The sequence below is a fragment of the Macaca fascicularis genome, chromosome 14, assembly GCF_037993035.2.
Source record: "Macaca fascicularis isolate 582-1 chromosome 14, T2T-MFA8v1.1".
NCBI lineage: Eukaryota > Metazoa > Chordata > Mammalia > Primates > Cercopithecidae > Macaca > Macaca fascicularis.
Genome location: NC_088388.1, coordinates 50811216 through 50831520, shown reverse-complemented (window position 1 = coordinate 50831520; position 20305 = coordinate 50811216). Strand labels below are relative to the sequence as shown.

Below are 20305 nucleotides of genomic sequence, written 5' to 3'. Positions count from 1 at the left end.
ATATAGCAGGCACTCAATAAGTATTTGTGAAGTGTATGAATGTCTCTGTTAAACCTATGGCTGGACCTTGAGCAAGACGTTTCTCTGAACCTCACAGAATAAAAAAGTTGGGTTGAATGGCATTGATGACCTTTCTAGGCTGGCCAGTCTGTGATCCCCATTTTAGGGTCTGAGTCATTGTTTCTAAGGCAAGCTAAGGGGTGCATGAAGAGGTTCTTATATGGAGGAAAGACAGGGATGGATAAAGGCAAACCTGCATGAAGGAGGAGCACATGGGTAACTTCTGAGGCTGGAGACCAGGGCACCCTCTGAAAATAAATATGAATTGTTCTCTTTGACATGCACAGGGCTCTAATTCCAATAGGGGATGCTTCACTAGAAACTGAGGGTACAAGACACTAGGGATCCATCCCGGGCATGTTGTCTTTGTGCTAAGTGAGTCAGCTTGGTCAACAGAGTGCTCATAGGCCCCGAAACTCTCCTGGGAAAAATTGCATAAATAGCAGCAGAGATTCCATTGAAGGGTATAGAAAATACATTTTTAATTTTGATAGAGTTCACAAATTACAGCATTGACATTTCTTTAAACAAATACTTCTGTCAAAGCACAGCATTACCATGTGTCCCCAGATGCCCAAGAGGCAGTGATTTCATGTCCCCCCAAGGTTTAGCAGAGCCACCAATGTCAACAGGATGGCTGACGGGGCCTAGATTTGCTACCAGATAAGCCAGTGAGACATGCTGTCAGATTTATGGTTACATAATCAAGTATTTAAAAAGATGCACAATAGGTAACTGCAATGAGCTTGTTCTGCATTTAGCAATAGTTCCTTTCAAACAAAGAAGATAGTTTTCAGTATCAAGAAGGATGCCTGTATGTATGTCTTCCATGGAGCCTTTCCTACAAATTGCTTTCATTACACAATAAAGAGTTCAGCTTCACTGTGACCTAGGAGGAAGAAAATAACAGCCAGAATTTAGTTACTGGTAAATTGTCAGACTCAACGTCTATTATCTCACTTACTCTTTATAGTAATGCTTGGAGGTAGATACTATTGTAGTCCTCAATTTACAGATGGAGAAACTGAGGCTTGGAGAGAGTTAAGTAACCAGTTCATGGTCGTATAGCTGGTAAAGGGCAGATACAGTTCTTGAACTCAAGTCTGTGCACTTAATTTGGAGGTACACGATATAGTAATGTATACTCTAAAATGATAGTGCCATTATCTTTCAAACTCAAATTCTAGAATTGTCAAAATTATAAGTGTCAAAGAGCAGTGTTTTAAATAAACAGGATCTATATTTCTTGGTCTGATGATCTCAGGGTTACAAGGAGAGACTGAAAAAACAGAGATTAATCAAAATTCTAGGGTTTTAGCTATTGGAACTCAGACACTGGTGTGGGTACCTTCCCTTACCGATTTTTTTAAACCACATGGTCTCAGGGAGGCTCAGAGGGTGAAATATACCCCTGTAAAAGCCAGTCATTCATCTTCCCATCCCATCATACAAGGGCAGTCACCTTCTTGAGTCATTCAGCTGCCCAGTCTTGAAGGTCCCTGCGGCGCCTGCCGAAGGCTTTGGAACCCACATTGGTGGGCACAAAGTTGTTCTTCACCACACCCCCTGATCTGCTCAGCAAGCCTGCCAGCCGATGAGTCACACAGGTGGCAGTGTCACAGGCTCTCTTCTGGGCAGTGATTCTGATTTGCAGGATGGAGAAAGAAGAGAAGATCTGTGAGTGAGAGGCTGGGAGAGAGGTCAGCCTCATGGGACCTTCACGGTAAAGTTCCTGTGCTGAAAGGCACCAATTAACTTTAAGTGTTTCTCCCAAACACAATTATCAGAGCAGAAAATCACAAGGCCATTAGGGAAAATGCCATGATCACGCCCCATAGATATTCCCAGAGGTGTCAGAAAACCCAAAGGTGACTCTGGATGACTGGCTATGGAATATGGAGCAGTAACAACCAATCTTTCCTGTATAAACTAACTAAAAATTAAAGCGGAGGTTTATGACACTGGAGTGAATTATGGCCCTACACCCAGCCCCATTCACAAAGGACTATAAAATCTATACCCCACTCACGGGCACCAAATACCCCATCTTAGGAAAATAAAAAATTCCTCAGTCTTACCTGGAAGATGAGTGGAGTTTGCAGCATCAAATCCTAGAGGTACTTACCTGCTCCTTAGGACTCCTGTTCTTGCTGCTTGAGCTTGGTGAGAGGGACCACCCACCATATCCTCTGTCCAGCTAGCCTAGGGTTAAGGCTATTTCTAAGCATAGGTCTTACACACTATGAAGCCTGGGACATAGATCAGAGCAATGACCAGCACAGCTCAGATCTTTGGGGAAAAATAGTTTTATTCCTCAAATGATCAGTACATTCAGAAGCAGGACAGAGGAGCTCTCATGACAGCTCTGGGGGACTCAAAGCAGCCCTTACTTTGTGGTATTTTCCCGGGTGATTCTCTTCCAGCCTGTGAGTCCTGCTCTTTTTCCTCCCGTCTGAAGCTTGAGACATCCTCTGCCACAAGGAAAGCCACCAATACCAGCCCAAAGAGCCACAACAGAGGAACTAAACCACATGCATCAAGTTATAGGAAGGACGCAAGAAGGGAAATTAGGAAGGAGAGGGAGGAGTTTAGTTGGCATCCTGGGGCATGCTAACATAACGGCGATGGTTTCTCTCCAAGTCGCTGGACATATCCCTTTTCTTTCCAGGTGCTCCAACCCCAATTGCAGTTTGGGGGAACGTGTGAAACTTGTTGAAGTCCTGCGTGTATGTGCCCAGCATGCAAGTACTCAGATTACCGCACCGCTTAGATCTGGGGCTGTCCAGGCTGCAGGGAAAAGACATGCCAGACAGTACCATGCACCAGAATCTGTCCCCATGGGCAGTCACTTAGAAGGTTAGACCAGGCAGGGGACCCTCTGAGTGGGAGCAGGAGGGGCAGGCAGGAGAGCAGCTCACTTAGCCTTCCTTAGGACAGCTCAGATGTGCAGTGGGCCAGGGCAGTGCAGGGAAGGGCTGGATGGGGAAGGATGATCTTTTCTGGCATTCCACATGCTGTTCAGTCCTTCATGCTTGACAGAGGGGTTCTCAGGGCAGATGCAGGAGCAATACATGCCTCTGCCTGAGCAGTGCTGGGGCCAGGCCAGGGGATGGTCTCTGCTCAGGCTCAAGGTACACAGGGATGTGTGTACACAGGATCTGGGGACGGGTGCTCTCCTTGGCTTCCTGATAACATGCACATCTCCACAGATGCCACACATTTAAAGGCTTGACCTACCTCAGACCCTGCTCTATCTGTCCCCATCCCCTGCAAGGGCCTTACCTTCACCTTGCAAATGTGAAATGAAGGCTCCTTATAGGTGTGAAAGAATGTCATATGCAGATTAACAAGATGGATCCAAATTTCTAGAATTTCCTGAGATATATTATGTCTATCCCTGACTTCACCCTTACTAGTGTTAACTCAACCAGTGCTGGGAGGTCTCCCAGTACTGCAAGAACAATTACCACAGTGAGCGATTCCACACCTCTCCATTTCATTTCCTAAGAACTTTCAGAAACGGAGCCTTTTATTGTGTCTAACCGCAGTTCAGTTCCTCCAGCCGCACTGGCACCTCTGTCTCCCTTGGAGCCTGAGAACGGCCGGGCCCCAGGTCCCGGTGAACAACACAGCCTGTTGGATTCCTGGCCAGTGTGTTCTCTCCTACCTTCTGGGATCCACCTTCCTGGGTATGCTGCAGGGAGAGGAGGCCCTGGACGCTTGGGGAGCCTCACCTGGAGCCCTCGGTCTCCTGCTCCTGCTCCAGTTCACTGGCCTTCATCTGCACATAGTCGTGCACCAGTGCAGCCAGCAGGAGGCGCGCTTCCTCCTCACTGAGTGTGGCTGGGTCTGGGCTGCTCTCTAGGGCAGACCTGTGAAGGGGAAGCTGACTCAGTGCAGGCTGTCAGCCCCTGCTGCCCCTCCCCAGGATAAGCAGCCAGGCTTCCTGGTCTTTGCTTCTTCCCCTGAGAATGTGGCCAGTGGGAGTATTAGGGGACAGGGCACAAGGCCAGTGTCGTTCCCAGGACCCAGGCACTGGTGTGTGCCTCCAAGCAGTGGTGTGCTAGAGCCAGTTTGCATAGGCTTGTGAAAGCTGATGGTTAAATTTTCAAGAATTTTGCAAGCTGAGTGCAACCATTATTAAAAATTAAATGCTAAAACTTACAGTTAGTGCTGACCTGAAAATAGTTTCAGTTTAATAGATTTATATGTGGGTGAGAAATAGATCAACAGGTAAAATACCAGATTTAACAATAACAAATTTAGTGGCAAACTATTTAACACAATAGGATGCAATTCATTTATCAAATCATGGCGGAATAGGATAAATAGGATGACGAAACATACGAAAGTTTGACTAAAAGCAACAAAAGCATTTTGTGAGACTCAATGGGCCATATAAAATGTATAATAGGCTGGGTGCGGTGGCTCATGGCTATAATCCCAGCACTTTGGGAGGCCAAGGCAGGCAGATCACCTGAGGTCAGGAGTTTGAGACCAGCCTGGCCAACATGGTGAAACCCTACCTCTACTAAAAATATAAAAATTAGGCGGGCAGGGTGGTGGGCGTCTGTAATCCCAGCTACTCGGGAGGCTGAGGCAGGAGAGTTGCTTGAACACAGGAGATGGAAGTTGCAGTGAGCCGACACGGTGCCATTGCACTCCAGCATGGGTGACAGAGTGAGACTCCATCTCAAAAAAAATTATAATAAAGAATATTGTCTAAATATTTATCACTACTTATAAATTATGTACTGCACATCTTTATATCAGAAAAAATTATATATGTGCACGAGTACATACATTACCCCTGCCCCCAGTCAGTTTTTAAGCATTCAGCACACCACACTTAAGAGGCATGGAATTGTCTGATACCTGTGCGGTTCTGGCTTCAGGCTGTCTTACCTGAATGGTGCTGCATGGAGGCTGCCTGCCTGCAACAGGACCAAGATGCTGAGAGCCAGGAAGGCGGAGAACTTCTGGAAGCCCATGACACCTCTCTGCAAGGGAAGAATGAGGTAAACTACCTGTGCCAGTTCAAAGTTCTAGGAGCCCACAAACCTTGGCTCCTATCCTGCTTTCTGTCTTGCTTCTAACGCCCTGACTTTCTGGCTTCAGACTGGTCATTATATTTCTCTTCTTCTTTGTTTCCTCATCAGCACAGTGGACTCTTCCTGGGAGATTCAGCAGGCCTCTAGCATGCACAGTTTGACAAAGCTGGAGAAGCAATCCTAGCGGGAGAGCTGAGTGGGGGAGGCCTCAGGCCTAGCTTCTCCCCAAAGCTGCACACATGCATATAAACCTGATAGCCAGGTCCCTGTGGAGGACATGCTCCCAGGCCCCTGTCACAGAAGCTGCTCCCATAAGGAAACCCAGAGCTGTCCTCCTCTTGTGGGGCTTTTGCATACACCGTGGTGGGGGCGGGGGCGGGGGGAGAGATCTGTCCAGAGGGATTGTCTCTACGATTGGAATCTGAGAAATAAAATAATCAATTTTAGTCCTCAGCCGCTCCACCGCTGACACCTCAGTCCCCTGCAGGAAAGAAATTTTACTCTTAAATTGGGACCCAAGACTTTCTGTCTTTGCTCCCAGAACCTGTGACTGGGGCTTGCAGTTTAGGGCTGCTTGTCCCTCAGTCGTGGGGCCTGTCTGCCACCCATCCACTCTGTTCCAGGTTCTGAACCAATTTCCCTGGGACTGCTAGGCACAAGACGCCATCCCTGATCGCACCGTCTGCGGAAAGTTACTCTTGCCTCAGTCTCTGTGCGCGGTCCCTGGGGAGCCTGAGTGTCCCGAGCCTGGCCCAAGCCTGTGTGCAGAGAGAATAAGACTGGAGTCCGCAGCCGAGCAGGAAGAGCGAGCCTGGGAACTGAGACTGTCTGATCCAACCTAGGGCAGGAGCCGGTATAAATCGCCGACTAACAGAAGCTATCTGATGAAGAGACTAATAGAGAGAGAGGGAGAGGAGGAAAGGGGGAGAGAAACTGACTAATGGAGGGAGAGGGAGAGGGAGAGAGAGACATACCTGAGCCAGAATCTCGGGGCTCGCCTGGCAGAAGGTGGCTTGGATCAGAGGCGGTGGCAGCGGCGGCGGCAGCGTACAGCCAGAGCCCTGTGGAAGCGGCGGCGACACTTGGGCTGGGTAGCGTCTCTGATGCCTCCCAGCGCCAGCGACTGCTCTTATTCCCGCCGTTGTGGGTCGGAAAAGTTCAGCCAGTGCACAGCAACCAATGGGCGGAGGGGTCCTTCGCCCCAGCTGGGTTGCGTCACCCTCATGCTTCCAGAACCTGGAGGATCCAGCAGGACGGTCCCACTTGTATTTGCATTGAAGTCATTGATGGAAATGGGCGGGGGGATGGTAGGGCACCAAAAGAAACGCCCTTAAAGTAAGCGGGAATTTGAGGGCAGTTTGACGTCATGGTGAATTTCACCTCTCAGTCCGGCCTGGTTTTGAACCCGCGCCCCACTCCACCCCTGGTTTCGGGATTTGGCGGAAAGGGTCCAGGACTGTAGGGACTCTTCCAACTCTGACCCCAGACCCCTGCCCAAGTGAGATTTTAAAGGCTAATGCCCCTAAGGGTGGGTTCTGGGCCCAAGAAGGCTGACTCCAGTAGCTAGTATTACCCACAGAGGGGCAGGGCTCGTGGGAAACAAGAGAGGGAGCTGGGAGCAAGAACTTTGTTAGGCAGGAGTTCAATTACAGTTGACCCAGTTCCGAATTGTGTGATCATGGGCAAGTAACTTCCCAGAGCTTCAATATACTCATCTTTGAAATGGGGACCACAGTCTTATCTTGAAAGAATGTTGTGAGAAATAGCCCAGTGCCTGGGCTCCAGATAGGCAGGGATCTAAAAGAGTTTCCTGGTCCGCATAGGGGATTCCGTCAGATCTCCATGGATACCTTCAGAATCCCCATCTCCCCGGACTGTCCTGGGGTACTCTTCAGATCCATTACATGTGTGAGGAGGGGGCCGATGATCTGCTGGGCCTGAGGGGTGAGTTGCAAGGTACAGATGTGGAAGCCTCCATCCGGGCCTCTGGCCCTCTCCCTTCCTACCCTGCCATCCATCACCTGCCTGAGCCGTTTGCACAGCTGCCCCTTCGTTTCCGGCTGCTGTTTGCCAAGACTTCCCAGACACATTCTCTTCCGGTCCCGCACCCCCACCCCCACACTTCAGTCCTCTCCTAAAGAGTAGGCAGGCCTGACAGTGCTGTGTGGTCCCTGCCTAGACCGAAGCTCACACTCACTTCCGGTCACACTCATTTACACACACACAAACCCATTACTGTCTCCCAACATGTGCCCACGCTGAATCACAGACACTAAAAAACAGATACTGGCGCAGAAGAGTATCCTGAGGGGTTCACTCAAACGTGTCCCAAGCCTGCCTCCGAGTCTCTCGGGCGGTCGCATCCACACGCCCGCACGACGATGACCTGCTTGCATCAAACCTGCACACATCACAAACAGGCCCCCTCCATCACACCCAATTACACGTGACCTCGACAACTCTCACATCCCGCAGAACCGGGTTTCAATTTCACTGTGCCTGAGCATTCAGCTCCAGGCGCGCCCAGAACAGTAGAGGTCGGGACTAAGGTACTTGCCGCCCACAGCGTCCAGAGTGGCGAGCAATAAGCTTTTCAGCGTCCCCACCACCTCCCGGTGTGAGCGCGCAGCGCGCGATCTGCAGCAGCCGGTCCGGGCGCTGCCTGTGCGGTGAGCGCAGCAGCAGCATCCCGGGGCTGTTGGGAGAGGCAAGGACTCTGACTTGAGGTTCTTTGAGGCGGAGCAGAAATTAGCCCCTAGGTGTGCCGTCCGTGGCGCGAGTCACGGACCTCCAGGTACTCTGGGGTCGTGTTAGCACCCTTGTCCTCAGTCCCCAGAAGCGTCTACATTTCTTAGGATAACACCCCTGCCCCGCGCTGCATCTCTTCCCCCTCGGGGATTGGTGGCCTCCGTGCTCAAGGGGGCAGCGGGAACGCCTGACTTCCGAGATGCCCTTAATTGACTCTCCTCCTTCTTAACTACAGCGAGGGAATAACAACTCGGGGCTGGGGACTAGGTATCTGAGACTAGGTATCGCTCCCCGCAGGGCCCGCCGGTAGGGCGGTCACAGGACCCGGGATTGGAACTGGACCGCGAGGACAATGGCGCGCGTCAGGCGCAGAGCGTGGAACAGGCAAGTTTCGCGCGGAGCCGGACTTGGATGGCGGATCTTGGGCACAATGAGCCGCGGATCCTGAAGGAAGACAACCCCTGCTGAGACCCTGTCCCGAGCCTTGGAGCTTTTTAGCAGTTTAGACTCCGATCGCGGCCTGGGTTTTTGGTGCAGAGCTGCTTGAAGAGTTGCGAAGGCTGCAGTGCCGGCACTAAGTGGAGCGTAGTGTTTGCGCCTCTGCCACCTGGGCTGTAGCAGAAGAGCATTTGCACTCAGCTACCACATACTTCAGCGGAAATGACTTTTTCCAAGACTAGAGGTTTCTAACATAAGAACCTCTTGAAACCGTTTGTAAGTGTGTCTGTGATTCCTAAAGAGAGAGCTCATAGCTTTCGCCCGTGCCACAGTGACCACAAAATGAAAGACTGTAGAAGCAGATTTTGTGGCCATGTCACTTTGCGGGGTCGGAATTCTACTCCTGAGGTCGTGTGTGTCTTCAGCCTTCAGAATCCACACGCACTCCGCACTATCAAATCTTTGGCGGCTACAAATCAAAGAAAGGCTGGTGCTGTGGAGCGCTAACCAGAGCCTGCGTCCAGAGGGCGCTAGTGTAGCCCCGAGCAGTTTCAAGGCAGACTTTAAAAGTCCGTCTCTTTAGGACAGGAGGGGGGGTCATTAACTCACCTCTCAAGCACTCCTTGAGTTTGTAGGAAGTGCCTGGCGCCTTGCTGGGGGCTGAAAGTTTTTTTCGTTTTTGTTTTAAAGTCATTTTCTCCAGCAATTAGCACCATGCCAGGCACCCTAGTAGATGATCCGCCAAAGTTAAATGAATGAAAATTCATTCTGGCAAATTCACCAGTTTCATAAGGTAGCTCGCAGAAAATTCGGACCTGGTGGGAGCGGCATTTCGCTTTGCTTTCCGAAATTCACAAACTTTTCAGCCAGACTCCTCCCATTTTATTTGTCACAGCAAGTCGGTTCCCAGGCAGAAGTTTTCAGGAATGAGGCAGGGAAATAAGGATTTCGTCTAGGGTTCTCTCTAAAGCCTGAGATCTTCTGGTGCGAAATGCGAAGTCATTCTCTGAGCCCATCCCTGATTTACTGAGCGAGCCAAAGGAAGCTTAGAGCTTCCCGTGCTCGGATCGCATAGATTTCATCACGCTATTCCTGGAACTTCTCTGAGTTTCAGTACTAAACGGAGCATGGTCTAAAGAAAGTTGGTAAGGAAAATGCTGATTTTAAAAAAATAGTTGCTTGACTATTTGACCCTTGATTTTTACTGTCTTATTTCCTAACTTTAAAATCTGGAAATCAGGGTCAGTTTTGAAACAATCTGATTTTGGAAAACAGTGTTTTTACAACACCCCAATAAAATCTAACTGCAATGTTTGTTCCCATTCGTTTAGACCAGAATCCTGTACCCTTTGCTTTAGAAATAAAAATAAAGATGCAATCTGGTTGAAAATTCTTATGTGAATTTCCATGTGATTAAAAAAGTCACACCTAAAGGCTTGAGTTCAGAACTCAGGTTAAATTTATTGCTGCTCTACAATTTCTTCATAATATAGACTCAACCACAAAATCTCAGCAGTAGCAACAGCACCACCAGCAACAATAATACAACAGCCAACAACACACACATTTTCTTCAGCCTGGCAGAAACGTGGAGCTATCAAATTAACTGGAAAATCCCAACTGAAAATCGATTGTACTGTTTAAAGGAGGGCAGAAATCAAAGCTTTCCATCATCATGTTTACTGAAGAACATGCCAAGAGAAGTACTTGCTTCTGAATCATTTTCCTAAGACACTTTTAGAGTGCAGTAAAGCTGCTTCTGGGGGAGGGGGTACAGAAATGACTGCCAAAGAGACAGCAAGATTCACAAGAACCGAGATACAGAAACAGCCTAAGTGTCCATTGATGTTTGAATTCTTAAAGAAAATGTGGTGTGTGTTTATCACACACACACACAATGGAATATCAGTTAGCAATATTATTCAGAAGAAGGAAATATTGTCATTTGTGTCAACATGGCTGAACTTGAGGGATATTATGCCACACCAAATAAGTGAAGCACAGAAAGACACATAATACATGATCTCACTTATATGTAGAATCTCAAAAAACAAGTTGAACTCAGTATCAAAGGGTAGAATGGTGATTATTTGGGGCTGCAGTTGGGGGTAAAAGAGAGAAATTAGTTAAAGGATACAACCTTTCAGTTATAAGGCGAGTAAGTCCTGGAGACCTAATATACAGGCTGGTGACTATAGTTAACATATGCTTGAAATTTGCTAAAAGAGTAGATCTCAAGAGCTCTAAGCACACACACACACACACACACACACACACATACATGCACACACACGGGAAACTGTGAGGTAATATGTTCATTAACTTGATGCAATCATTTCATAAAGTATACAAGTATCAAAATATCATATTTTATACCTTAAAAATAAAAACCTTTAATATGGAAATAAAAGTGAAAAAAAAAAGAGAGTGGGAGACAGCTGAAATTCCCCAGTGGGAATTTTGCTGAAGGCTTTACAAGAGGTGCCTCTGTGTAAACGCTGGAGAGGATATCAATGTTTTATTAATAACCTAGATATAGAATTATCTAAAAGATGTTGCATGTGCAGTAAGTATGAAAAGTCACATAAATCATATTAAATTGAAACAAAGAAAACGTATTCTAAATATTGTAACTACCATCAACTAAGTTCCATCCATGTGCCAGGCACTGTGTATATATTATCTTTCTTATTAAACTGTTTAATAAGATAGATATTTTTATCTTCGTTGTATATGCAAGGGAATAGTAAGAGTATTTGGCTTGAATTAATTACATTTTCCAGTCTCCTTTTGAGGACCTGAAACATAGCTTATCTGTCCGCCATATCAGTTAAGAGGTGTGGTACCCTGGATCCAGAGGGAGATATAGGCATGTCTGCCTGCTTCAGGGCTAATGTGATTTGCAGTGAGAGACTCAATGAGCAGGCATAAATCATTTTTCCTGGACCAACATTTGGGAACATTGACAGTTTTGCAGCAGGAAAATAAATGTTGGTGCCACCACTTAAGTAAATTGCCAAAGAATACAACCCCAATCAGATTTATAATAATATTTATAAGATAAAATTGTAAAACACTTGAGTTCACACAAACAAAAATCCAAATGACTTAACTTCTTATATTTAGTATCATGCATTACTTCATCTTGTCTGAAATTGTGGTTGATTTTATAGAGTGTTCTATTTTGCCAATGGATGTGGGGGGTTGAGATGGGATGGGATAGGAGTTAGTGGAAACAGTGCTGGGAGTCAGAAGTTAGGGTTCTAATTCTCACCCCTAAGGGTATGACTTTGAGGACATCATTTGGACCTCTGTTTCCACATCTGATATATGAACTTTTATGGGATCGAGGGATTCCTAAATTCCTTTTTAATTCTGACATTCTATCAGTATGCTGTGAATTTTAAGCTGTTTTTACAGTACTTTTCTATAAGACCAGGCCACCTACTATTTGACTTCCTCCACTTGCCCTGACAGTTACCACTGTCTTCTAAAAGAACAGCTGAGGAGTTCACCATGAAGGAGGAAGGATATGTCATTCTTTGCAGTGACACAATCAGAAAAGGTACTGCTTCCCCACCTAAATATGAGGGATAAATGATTTTGAGAAGAGACAGGAGAAGAAGGGAACAAATGTCCTCGTCCTTGTCTCCTTATCAACAAAAGATGTACTGGTATCCTTTAAAAGGTGACAGAGAGGATGCCAGCAGAACTGGGAGCACTAAGTTCTCTGCTTTGTGAAAATGAATCTGCAATGAACTCCTGGTCTGGATGCCCATCTTTCTGCAAGTCGTCAGCAGAAGCTTTGCAATGTGGCTACTTGGTGAGTTCACATACAGCCCAACCCATAGTTCTGATGGAGCCTGAAAATCAGCTCTGAAAAGTTCTCCTCAGAAGATGCCTCTGAAGTGAGAGGCATGAAAAAAGAGACTAACCTTCAGGTAGGTCCAGCCAATATTTTAACAAATATTCAATGAATAATTTGGTTGGAAGGTAAATCAATTGAATATGCACAGAGAAATGTATTATGTTAAGTAGTACATACAATAAATACATAAAATGCATTTGTTTAGAGGGGTTATAAAATTATAATTATATGGCTATACATGTTTGAAAATATTCTATATTAGTAGAAATAGAATGAATCAAGTAAGTACATTTATTAAAATATACGAGGAGCAGGTGAAAGAAAGAAGTGTAGGACTATTTGTATCTTTGTTACCAAAGAGCAAAGAAAAAGTATGGCTAGTTAACTGGAGTTAATGAAGAGACCCCCACCAACTTTTCTAACTAGGCTCTCTTCCAGTGTTAATGACGTTGTGCCCACAAATGCTGTGTGCAAATGAAGCAATCATGTAGAGCCATCCTTGATCTTCAGATCATCTTGGGTGAGTTTGGAGTGCATTTTGAGTAGAGGACAAAGACTGAGATCATATAGATAAGGACTTATATTGCAAATAAAGGACATATGCTGAGTTTTTGTGTTTAAGACCATCTTGGGCCTACCTGTTGGTCTCCTGCTGGTATAACCTTAGAAATGTGAGTAAATCCAGGTTGCCTCACCTTCTATGTTTGCTGTCATCACTTTATGTAAGGATCCCTGGACTAGGGAATAGTAGAGTTTGTTCTCTTGGTGGCTGTTGAGAGCTAAGTTAGGTTGCTAGTAATTGGGTGGCCTGATGCCTCATTTGTTTCTTCCTGAACCTATTGCTGTCAGAGGGTCAGCATTCTCTAGAGGAAGTGAGATAATGAAGTTAACAGGATTGAGGGTTCACCATATGCAGGTGGAAATGAATAAGACCAATTTACTAAAAGCACTATGTGGTCTCTCAGGGAGACAAGACCCACACATCTGAAATAGTGAAAGAGGAATACAAGATAGTGAACAAGTATACTAGCTTCCCATTGCTGCTGTAACAAATTACCACAAATTTAGTGGTTTAAAACAACACACATTTATTATATTACATTTTTGTAGGTTAGAAGTTCAACATCCAACATGGGTCTCACTGGTCTAAAATGTTTGCAGGACTGTTTTTCTTTCTATAGGTTCTAGGGGAGCATCCATTTCCTTTCAATTTCCAGCTTTTAGAGGCCTCCCAAGTTCCTTGGCTTAAAGCCCCCTTCCTCTATCTTCAAACCCAAAGTGAAATACATCTCACATCACATCACTCTGACCTCCTCTTCTGCTTCCCTCTTTTACTTGACAGGATCCTTTTGATTACCTTAGGTCCAACTCCTGGAGAATCCTGGATAATCTATCTCAGGGTCCTCTATTTAATCACATCTGCAAAGTCCCTTTTGTTCTGTTCTCAGGGATTAGGGTGCAGACATTTTGGGGGAGGTCATTCTTCTGTCTGCCATAATAAGTAAAGGCTGGGTTAATTGGCAAGGAATGTAAATGATGGGGGTTGGAGAAAGAGGCTGCAAACACTTTTAGGAAGCCTCCCAGAGATGGTGGGGCCAAAACCAGAAAGTGGCTAAATGGGGGAAATTACAGAGTCTCTGTTGAATAATCCATCTACTGGGTTGGGGAAGAGGATGAGGAGACAAAACAAGCCCTCTTTATATCAGGTGCCATCCTCTTCGCCTCTTTTGCTGGGAAGGGAGACCTCCTGAATATGTACTTTACTCTTGTTGGCATTCAATCCTTAGGTGGACTATGTCTAGAAATCATGAAATCTCATGTATCAGAAGTTTCTCTTTTATCAACTTCCAATTTATTATGTGTCCCTTTGATATTCATGTTTAGATATGCTATAAACAAAGGGGAGATATTGAGCCAACTGGTGTAGGTTTGGTTCAGGCATCTCTGGGGTGAAATTCCAGTGGGGGTGGGAAATGGAACCTTTGCCACCACATTAGTCCGTGTCTTAGCATATTATGATGGTGTTATTAAATCTTAAAGTTGGAGCTTAGCCTTTGAACCCATGGCTCAGATATCTTGCTAGACTCCTGTGAGAAATAACTGAAGAGCAGGTTTCTAATAAATTGATCACCAAATTAAAATGCATTTGAAAAAAATCCACTTAAAAAAATTTGTGGCTTCACAGAGGTTGGGCAGGCAATAGGGAATTGCTAAAATGTGTGGGGTGTGTAGGTGAGCCTCAGGACTTTCCAGCACCCAGTGTGGGGAAGATTTCTAATGTCTCCCTACTCCCATGAGAGAAGTTGCTAATTATTCATACTCAGGCATTGGGGCTTGTGAAGATTTTATGTGTAACTCCCCCCTACCATGGGACATATTAACTGCCATTAGAGCTTAGAACAAGGAACACCGAGTCAGTACATTTTAGGTTAGATCAGAAATTTGAAAAACATTCACGGCAGAAAGAAAGAACGGGATTTTATTTCTATGGCGGATTTCCTGGCCTCTCATTCTTGGAAAATGAGAGGGCTTAACTGGCATTTTTGTGGAGTGGAGCTGACTGTTGCCCAGGGAGCAATTCTTCCCAACCTCAGTGGTACTTTATTTACTGTAGGCACCAGGACCGGTTCCTTCCAAGGTCCAGAAGCTATTTTTAGAGTGACTTCAGCTGCCAGGGAAAGAGCTGAGTATAGTGGACAAGGGCCAGGCTGGTCACTGAGAGGTGGATGGACTTAGTGGGTGACGTCAAGGAATTACTCAGGATGGGTTCCTTTAACATGATTAAAATTCTCCCTTGGCTCAGACTAGCCAGATCCAGAATGGCTCTTCTCTCCCTGGCTAGGAACATTGTTCCATGGAAAAAGAGAGATAGGGATAGGAACCTTCCCGTGGTACCAGAAAGCTCATTACAGAGATGACTCCTTTATGGGTATTGCCAGGGAATAATACATTACATATAAGGGATTTCTTTTTTTTTTAATTATTATTATACTTTAAGTTCTAGGGTGGGATTTCTTATATAAATAGACTTTGACTGAGATTATGAAGAGTGGGGCTTTGAGGTCTTATGCAACTGGATTTGAGTCTTGACTCTACCATTCACTTATTGTTCTTAGGCAGATAATAATCTCCCTAAACTACAGTTTCTCAACATGTAAAATGAGGATAATAAGAACTACCTAGGAGAGTTAAAGCTATTTTATGCTAGAACACCTGACGCATTGCTTGGCATGGAGCAAATTCTTAAGAGTGGTGGCCATTATTATTAAAACAAGAGCTTATTCCTTCAAGTGCCAAATGACATCAGCTTAATACAGTAAATTAAATAAAATCATTACACATTCCTCTGTCTTCTTAAGAGGACAATCTATAAGCCTTTAATTCTCAGAATAAAACTAATTGCCAAGGCCACAACAGAATGGCTCTGCCTTTCTCAACCCTCTCAGATTCATGTCTGGCTGTGTTGCAGCCTCATTGCCCAACAGGATTAAATACCTGGCATATTGCCAGCATATGTAGAGTAGGTACTGTAGAGTGATGGCTATTATTGTCTTTATGACAAAAGCTTACCCCTTCAAGTGCCAAACTATATCCATTTAGTTTGAAAACATAGAAAAAGGGATTTCACACACCTCTACCTTCTTATAAAGAATAAACCAAATATAGTTTCAATTCTTTCTTGACAATTCATTGTCATCATCATAAGAATATCACTTAATGTGTTGGCCTGTATGTTGGACCAATAGCCTCAAGCAAGACCATACCACACTGTCTTTCTTTTTGAGGTGTGATATATATGTAATTTTATGATTATTCTGGTTTTTTTTTCTTCAGTTTGTCACCTATCGCTTATTACTGGTTTCAAGTAATGTAGCAGTGGTAGAAGATGGCTGAATAGGAACAGCTCCAGTCTCCAACTCCCAGCATGAGCGACACAGAAGACCGGTGATTTCTGCATTTTCAACTGAGGTACTGGGTTCATCTCACTAGGGAGTGCCGGACAATCGGTGCTGGTCAGCTGCTGCAGCCTGAACAGCGAGAGCTGAAGCAGGGCGAGGCATCGCCTCACCTGGGAAGTGCAAGGGGAAAGGGAATCCCTTTTCCTAGCCAGGGGAACTGAGACACACAACACCTGGAAAATTGGGTAACTCCCACCCCAATATTGCGCTTTAAGCAAACAGGCACACCAGGAGATTATATCCCACGCCTGGCCGGGAGGGTCCCATGCCCACGGAGCCTCCCTCATTGCTAGCACAGCAGTCTGCGATCTCCGGCAAGGCAGCAGCGAGGCTGGGGGAGGGGCGCCCGCCTTTGCAGAGGCTTAAGTAGGTAAACAAAGCCGCTGGGAAGCTCGAACTGGGTGGAGCTCAGAGCAGCTCAAGGAAACCTGCCTGTCTCTGTAGACTCCACCTCTGGGGACAGGGCACAGTAAACAACAACAAAAGCAGCAGAAACCTCTGCAGACGCAAACGACTCTGTCTGACAGCTTTGAAGAGAGCAGTGGTTCTCCCAACACGGAGGTTGAGATCTGAGAAGGGACAGACTGCCTGCTCAAGTGGGTCCCTCACCCCTGAGTAGCCTAACTGGGAGACATCACCCACTAGGGGCAGTCTGACACCCCACACCTCACAGGGTGGAGTACACCCCTGAGAGGAAGCCTCCAAAGCAAGAATCAGACAGGGACACTCGCTGTTCAGCAATATTCTATCTTCTGCAGCCTCTGCTGCTGACACCCAGGCAAACAGGGTCTGGAGTGGACCTCAAGCAATCTCCAACAGACCTACAGCTGAGGGTCCTGACTGTTAGAAGGAAAACTATCAAGCAGGAAGGACACCTATACCAAAACCCCATCAGTACGTCACCATCATCATCAAAGACCAGAGGCAGATAAAACCACAAAGATGGGGAAAAAGCAGGGCAGAAAAGCTGGAAATTCAAAAAATAAGAGCGCATCTCCCCCGGCAAAGGAGCGCAGCTCATCGCCAGCAACGGATCAAAGCTTGACGGAGAATGACTTTGACGAGATGAGAGAAGAAGTCTTCAGTCCATCAAACTTCTCAGAGCTAAAGGAGGAATTACGTACCCAGAGCAAAGAAACTAAAAATCTTGAAAAAAAAGTGGAAGAATTGATGGCTAGAGTAATTAATGCAGAGAAGGTCATAAACGAAATGAAAGAGAAGAAACCCATGACACGAGAAATACGTGACAAATGCACAAGCTTCAGTAACCAACTCGATCAATTGGAAGAAAGAGTATCAGAGACTGAGGATCAAATGAACGAAATGAAGCGAGAAGAGAAACCAAATGAAAAAAGAAGAAAAAGAAATGAACAAAGCCTGCAAGAAGTATGGGATTATGTAAAAAGACCAAATCTACATCTCATTGGGGTGCCTGAAAGTGAGGGGGAAAATGGAACCAAGTTGGAAAACACTCTTCAGGATATCATCCAGGAGAACTTCCCCAACCTAGTAGGGCAGGCCAACATTCAAATCCAGGAAATACAGAGAACGCCACAAAGATACTCCTCGAGAAGAGCAACTCCAAGACACATAATTGCCAGATTCACCAAAGTTGAAATGAAGGAAAAAATCTTAAGGGCAGCCAGAGAGAAAGGTCGGGTTACCCACAAAGGGAAGCCCATCAGACTAACAGCAGATCTCTCAGCAGAAACTCTATAAGCCAGAAGAGAGTGGGGGCCAATATTCAACATTCTTAAAGAAAATAATTTTAAACCCAGAATTTCATATCCAGCCAAACTAAGTTTCATAAGTGAAGGAGAAATAAAATCCTTTACAGATAAGCAAATGCTTAGAGATTTTGTCACCACTAGGCCTGCCTTACAAGAGACCCTGAAGGAAGCACTAAACATGGAAAGGAACAACCGGTACCAGCCATTGCAAAAACATGCCAAAATGTAAAGACCATTTAGGCTAGGAAGAAACTGCATCAACTAACGAGCAAAATAACCAGTTAATATCATAATGGCAGGATCAAATTCACGCATAACAATATTAACCTTAAATGTAAATGGACTAAATGCTCCAATTAAAAGACACAGACTGGCAAACTGGATAAAGAGTCAAGACCCATCAGTCTGCTGTATTCAGGAGACCCATCTCACACGCAGAGACATACATAGGCTCAAAATAAAGGGATGGAGGAAGATTTACCAAGCAAATGGAGAACAAAAAAAGCAGGGGTTGCAATACTAGTCTCTGATAAAACAGACTTTAAACCATCAAAGATCAAAAGAGACAAAGAAGGCCATTACATAATGGTAAAAGGATCAATTCAACAGGAAGAGCTAACTATACTAAATATATATGCACCCAATACAGGAGCACCCAGATTCATAAAGCAAGTCCTTAGAGACTTACAAAGAGACTTAGACTCCCATACAATAATAATGGGAGACGTCAACACTCCACTGTCACAGCAAGCAGACCTAATAGACATCTATAGAACTCTCCACCCCAAATCAACAGAATATACATTCTTCTCAGCACCACATCGCAGTTATTCCAAAATTGACCACATAATTGGAAGCAAAGCACTCCTCAGCAAATGTACAAGAACAGAAATTGTAACAAACTGTCTCTCAGACCACAGTGCAATCAAACTAGAACCCAGGACTAAGAAACTCAATCAAAACGGCTCAACTACATGGAAACTGAACAACATGCTCCTGAATGACTACTGGGTACATAACGAAATGAAGGCAGAAATAAAGATGTTCTTTGAAACCAATGAGAAAAAAGATACAACATACCAGAATCTCTGGGACACATTTAAAGCAGTGTGTAGAGGGAAATTTATAGCACTAAATGCCCACAAGAGAAAGCAAGAAAGATCTAAAATTGACACTCTAACATCACAATTAAAAGAACTAGAGAAGCAATAGCAAACGCATTCAAAAGCTAGCAGAAGGCAAGAAATAACTAAGATCAGAGCAGAACTGAAGGAGATAGAGACACAAAAAACCCTCCAAAAAATCAATGAATCCAGGAGTTGGTTTTTTGAAAAGATCAACAAAATTGACAGACCGCTAGCAAGACTAATAAAGAAGAAAAGAGAGAAGAATCAAATAGACGCAATAAAAAAATGATAAAGGGGATATCACCACCGACCCCACAGAAATACAAACTACCATCAGAGAATACTATAAACACCTCTATGCAAATAAACTAGAAAATCTAGAAGAAATGGATAATTTCCTGGACACTTACACTCTTCCAAGACTAAACCAGGAAGAAGTTGAATCCCTGAATAGACCAATAGCTGGCTCTGAAATTGAGGCAATAATTAATAGCCTACCAACCAAAAAAAGTCCGGGACCAGATGGATTCACAGCTGAATTCTACCAGAGGTACAAGGAGGAGCTGGTACCATTCCTTCTGAAACTATTCCAATCAATAGAAAAAGAGGGAATCCTCCCTAACTCATTTTATGAGGCCAACATCATCCTGATACCAAAGCCTGGCAGAGACACAACAAAAAAAGAGAATTTTAGACCAATATCCCTGATGAACATCGATGCAAAAATCCTCAATAAAATACTGGCAAACCGGATTCAGCAGCACATCAAAAAGCTTATCCACCATGATCAAGTGGGCTTCATCCCTGGGATGCAAGGCTGGTTCAACATTCGCAAATCAATAAACATAATCCAGCATATAAACAGAACCAAAGACAAGAACCACATGATTATCTCAATAGATGCAGAAAAGGCTTTTGACAAAATTCAACAGCCCTTCATGCTAAAAACGCTCAATAAATTCGGTATTGATGGAACGTATGTCAAAATAATAAGAGCTATTTATGACAAACCCACAGCCAATATCATACTTAATGGGCAAAAACTGGAAAAATTCCCTTTGAAAACTGGCACAAGACAGGGATGCCCTCTCTCACCACTCCTATTCAACATAGTGTTCGAAGTTCTGGCTAGGGCAATCAGGCAAGAGAAAGAAATCAAGGGTATTCAGTTAGGAAAAGAAGAAGTCAAATTGTCCCTCTTTGCAGATGACATGATTGTATATTTAGAAAATCCCATTGTCTCAGCCCAAAATCTCCTTAAGCTGATAAGCAGCTTCAGCAAAGTCTCAGGACACAAAATTAATGTGCAAAAATCACAAGCATT

The 20305-nt window shown here is 44.9% G+C and overlaps 1 protein-coding gene across 2 annotated transcripts; it reads right to left on the bottom strand.

The window, feature by feature from the left end:
- Positions 1-517: 517 nt before the first annotated feature.
- Positions 518-6213, bottom strand: CALCA (calcitonin related polypeptide alpha). 2 transcript variants are annotated; one of them, XM_005578544.5, is made up of 5 exons: positions 6086-6213; positions 4966-5060; positions 3795-3932; positions 1523-2847; positions 518-949 (listed from the first exon to the last, which is right to left on the bottom strand). In XM_005578544.5, exons 2-4 carry the CDS (start codon positions 5049-5051, stop codon positions 2649-2651), a joined length of 423 nt encoding a protein of 140 aa, XP_005578601.3. In that variant the 5' UTR covers positions 5052-5060; positions 6086-6213; the 3' UTR covers positions 518-949; positions 1523-2648. The 2 variants fall into 2 exon arrangements, with proteins under 2 accessions (XP_005578601.3, XP_045227473.2); XM_045371538.2 differs by having other exon boundaries at positions 1523-1703.
- Positions 6214-20305: the final 14092 nt, after the last annotated feature.

Excerpts from the sequence above, each read along its gene's own strand:
- CALCA (XM_005578544.5), bottom strand. The coding sequence starts at position 5,051 with ATGGGCTTCCAGAAGTTCTCCGCCTTCCTGGCTCTCAGCATCTTGGTC. Across the intron at positions 3,933-4,965 it reads CTCCATGCAGCACCATTCAG|GTCTGCCCTAGAGAGCAGCC; the intron begins GTAAGACAGCCT and ends TCCCCTTCACAG. Across the intron at positions 2,848-3,794 it reads CAGGAGACCGAGGGCTCCAG|CCTGGACAGCCCCAGATCTA; the intron begins GTGAGGCTCCCC and ends TTTTCCCTGCAG.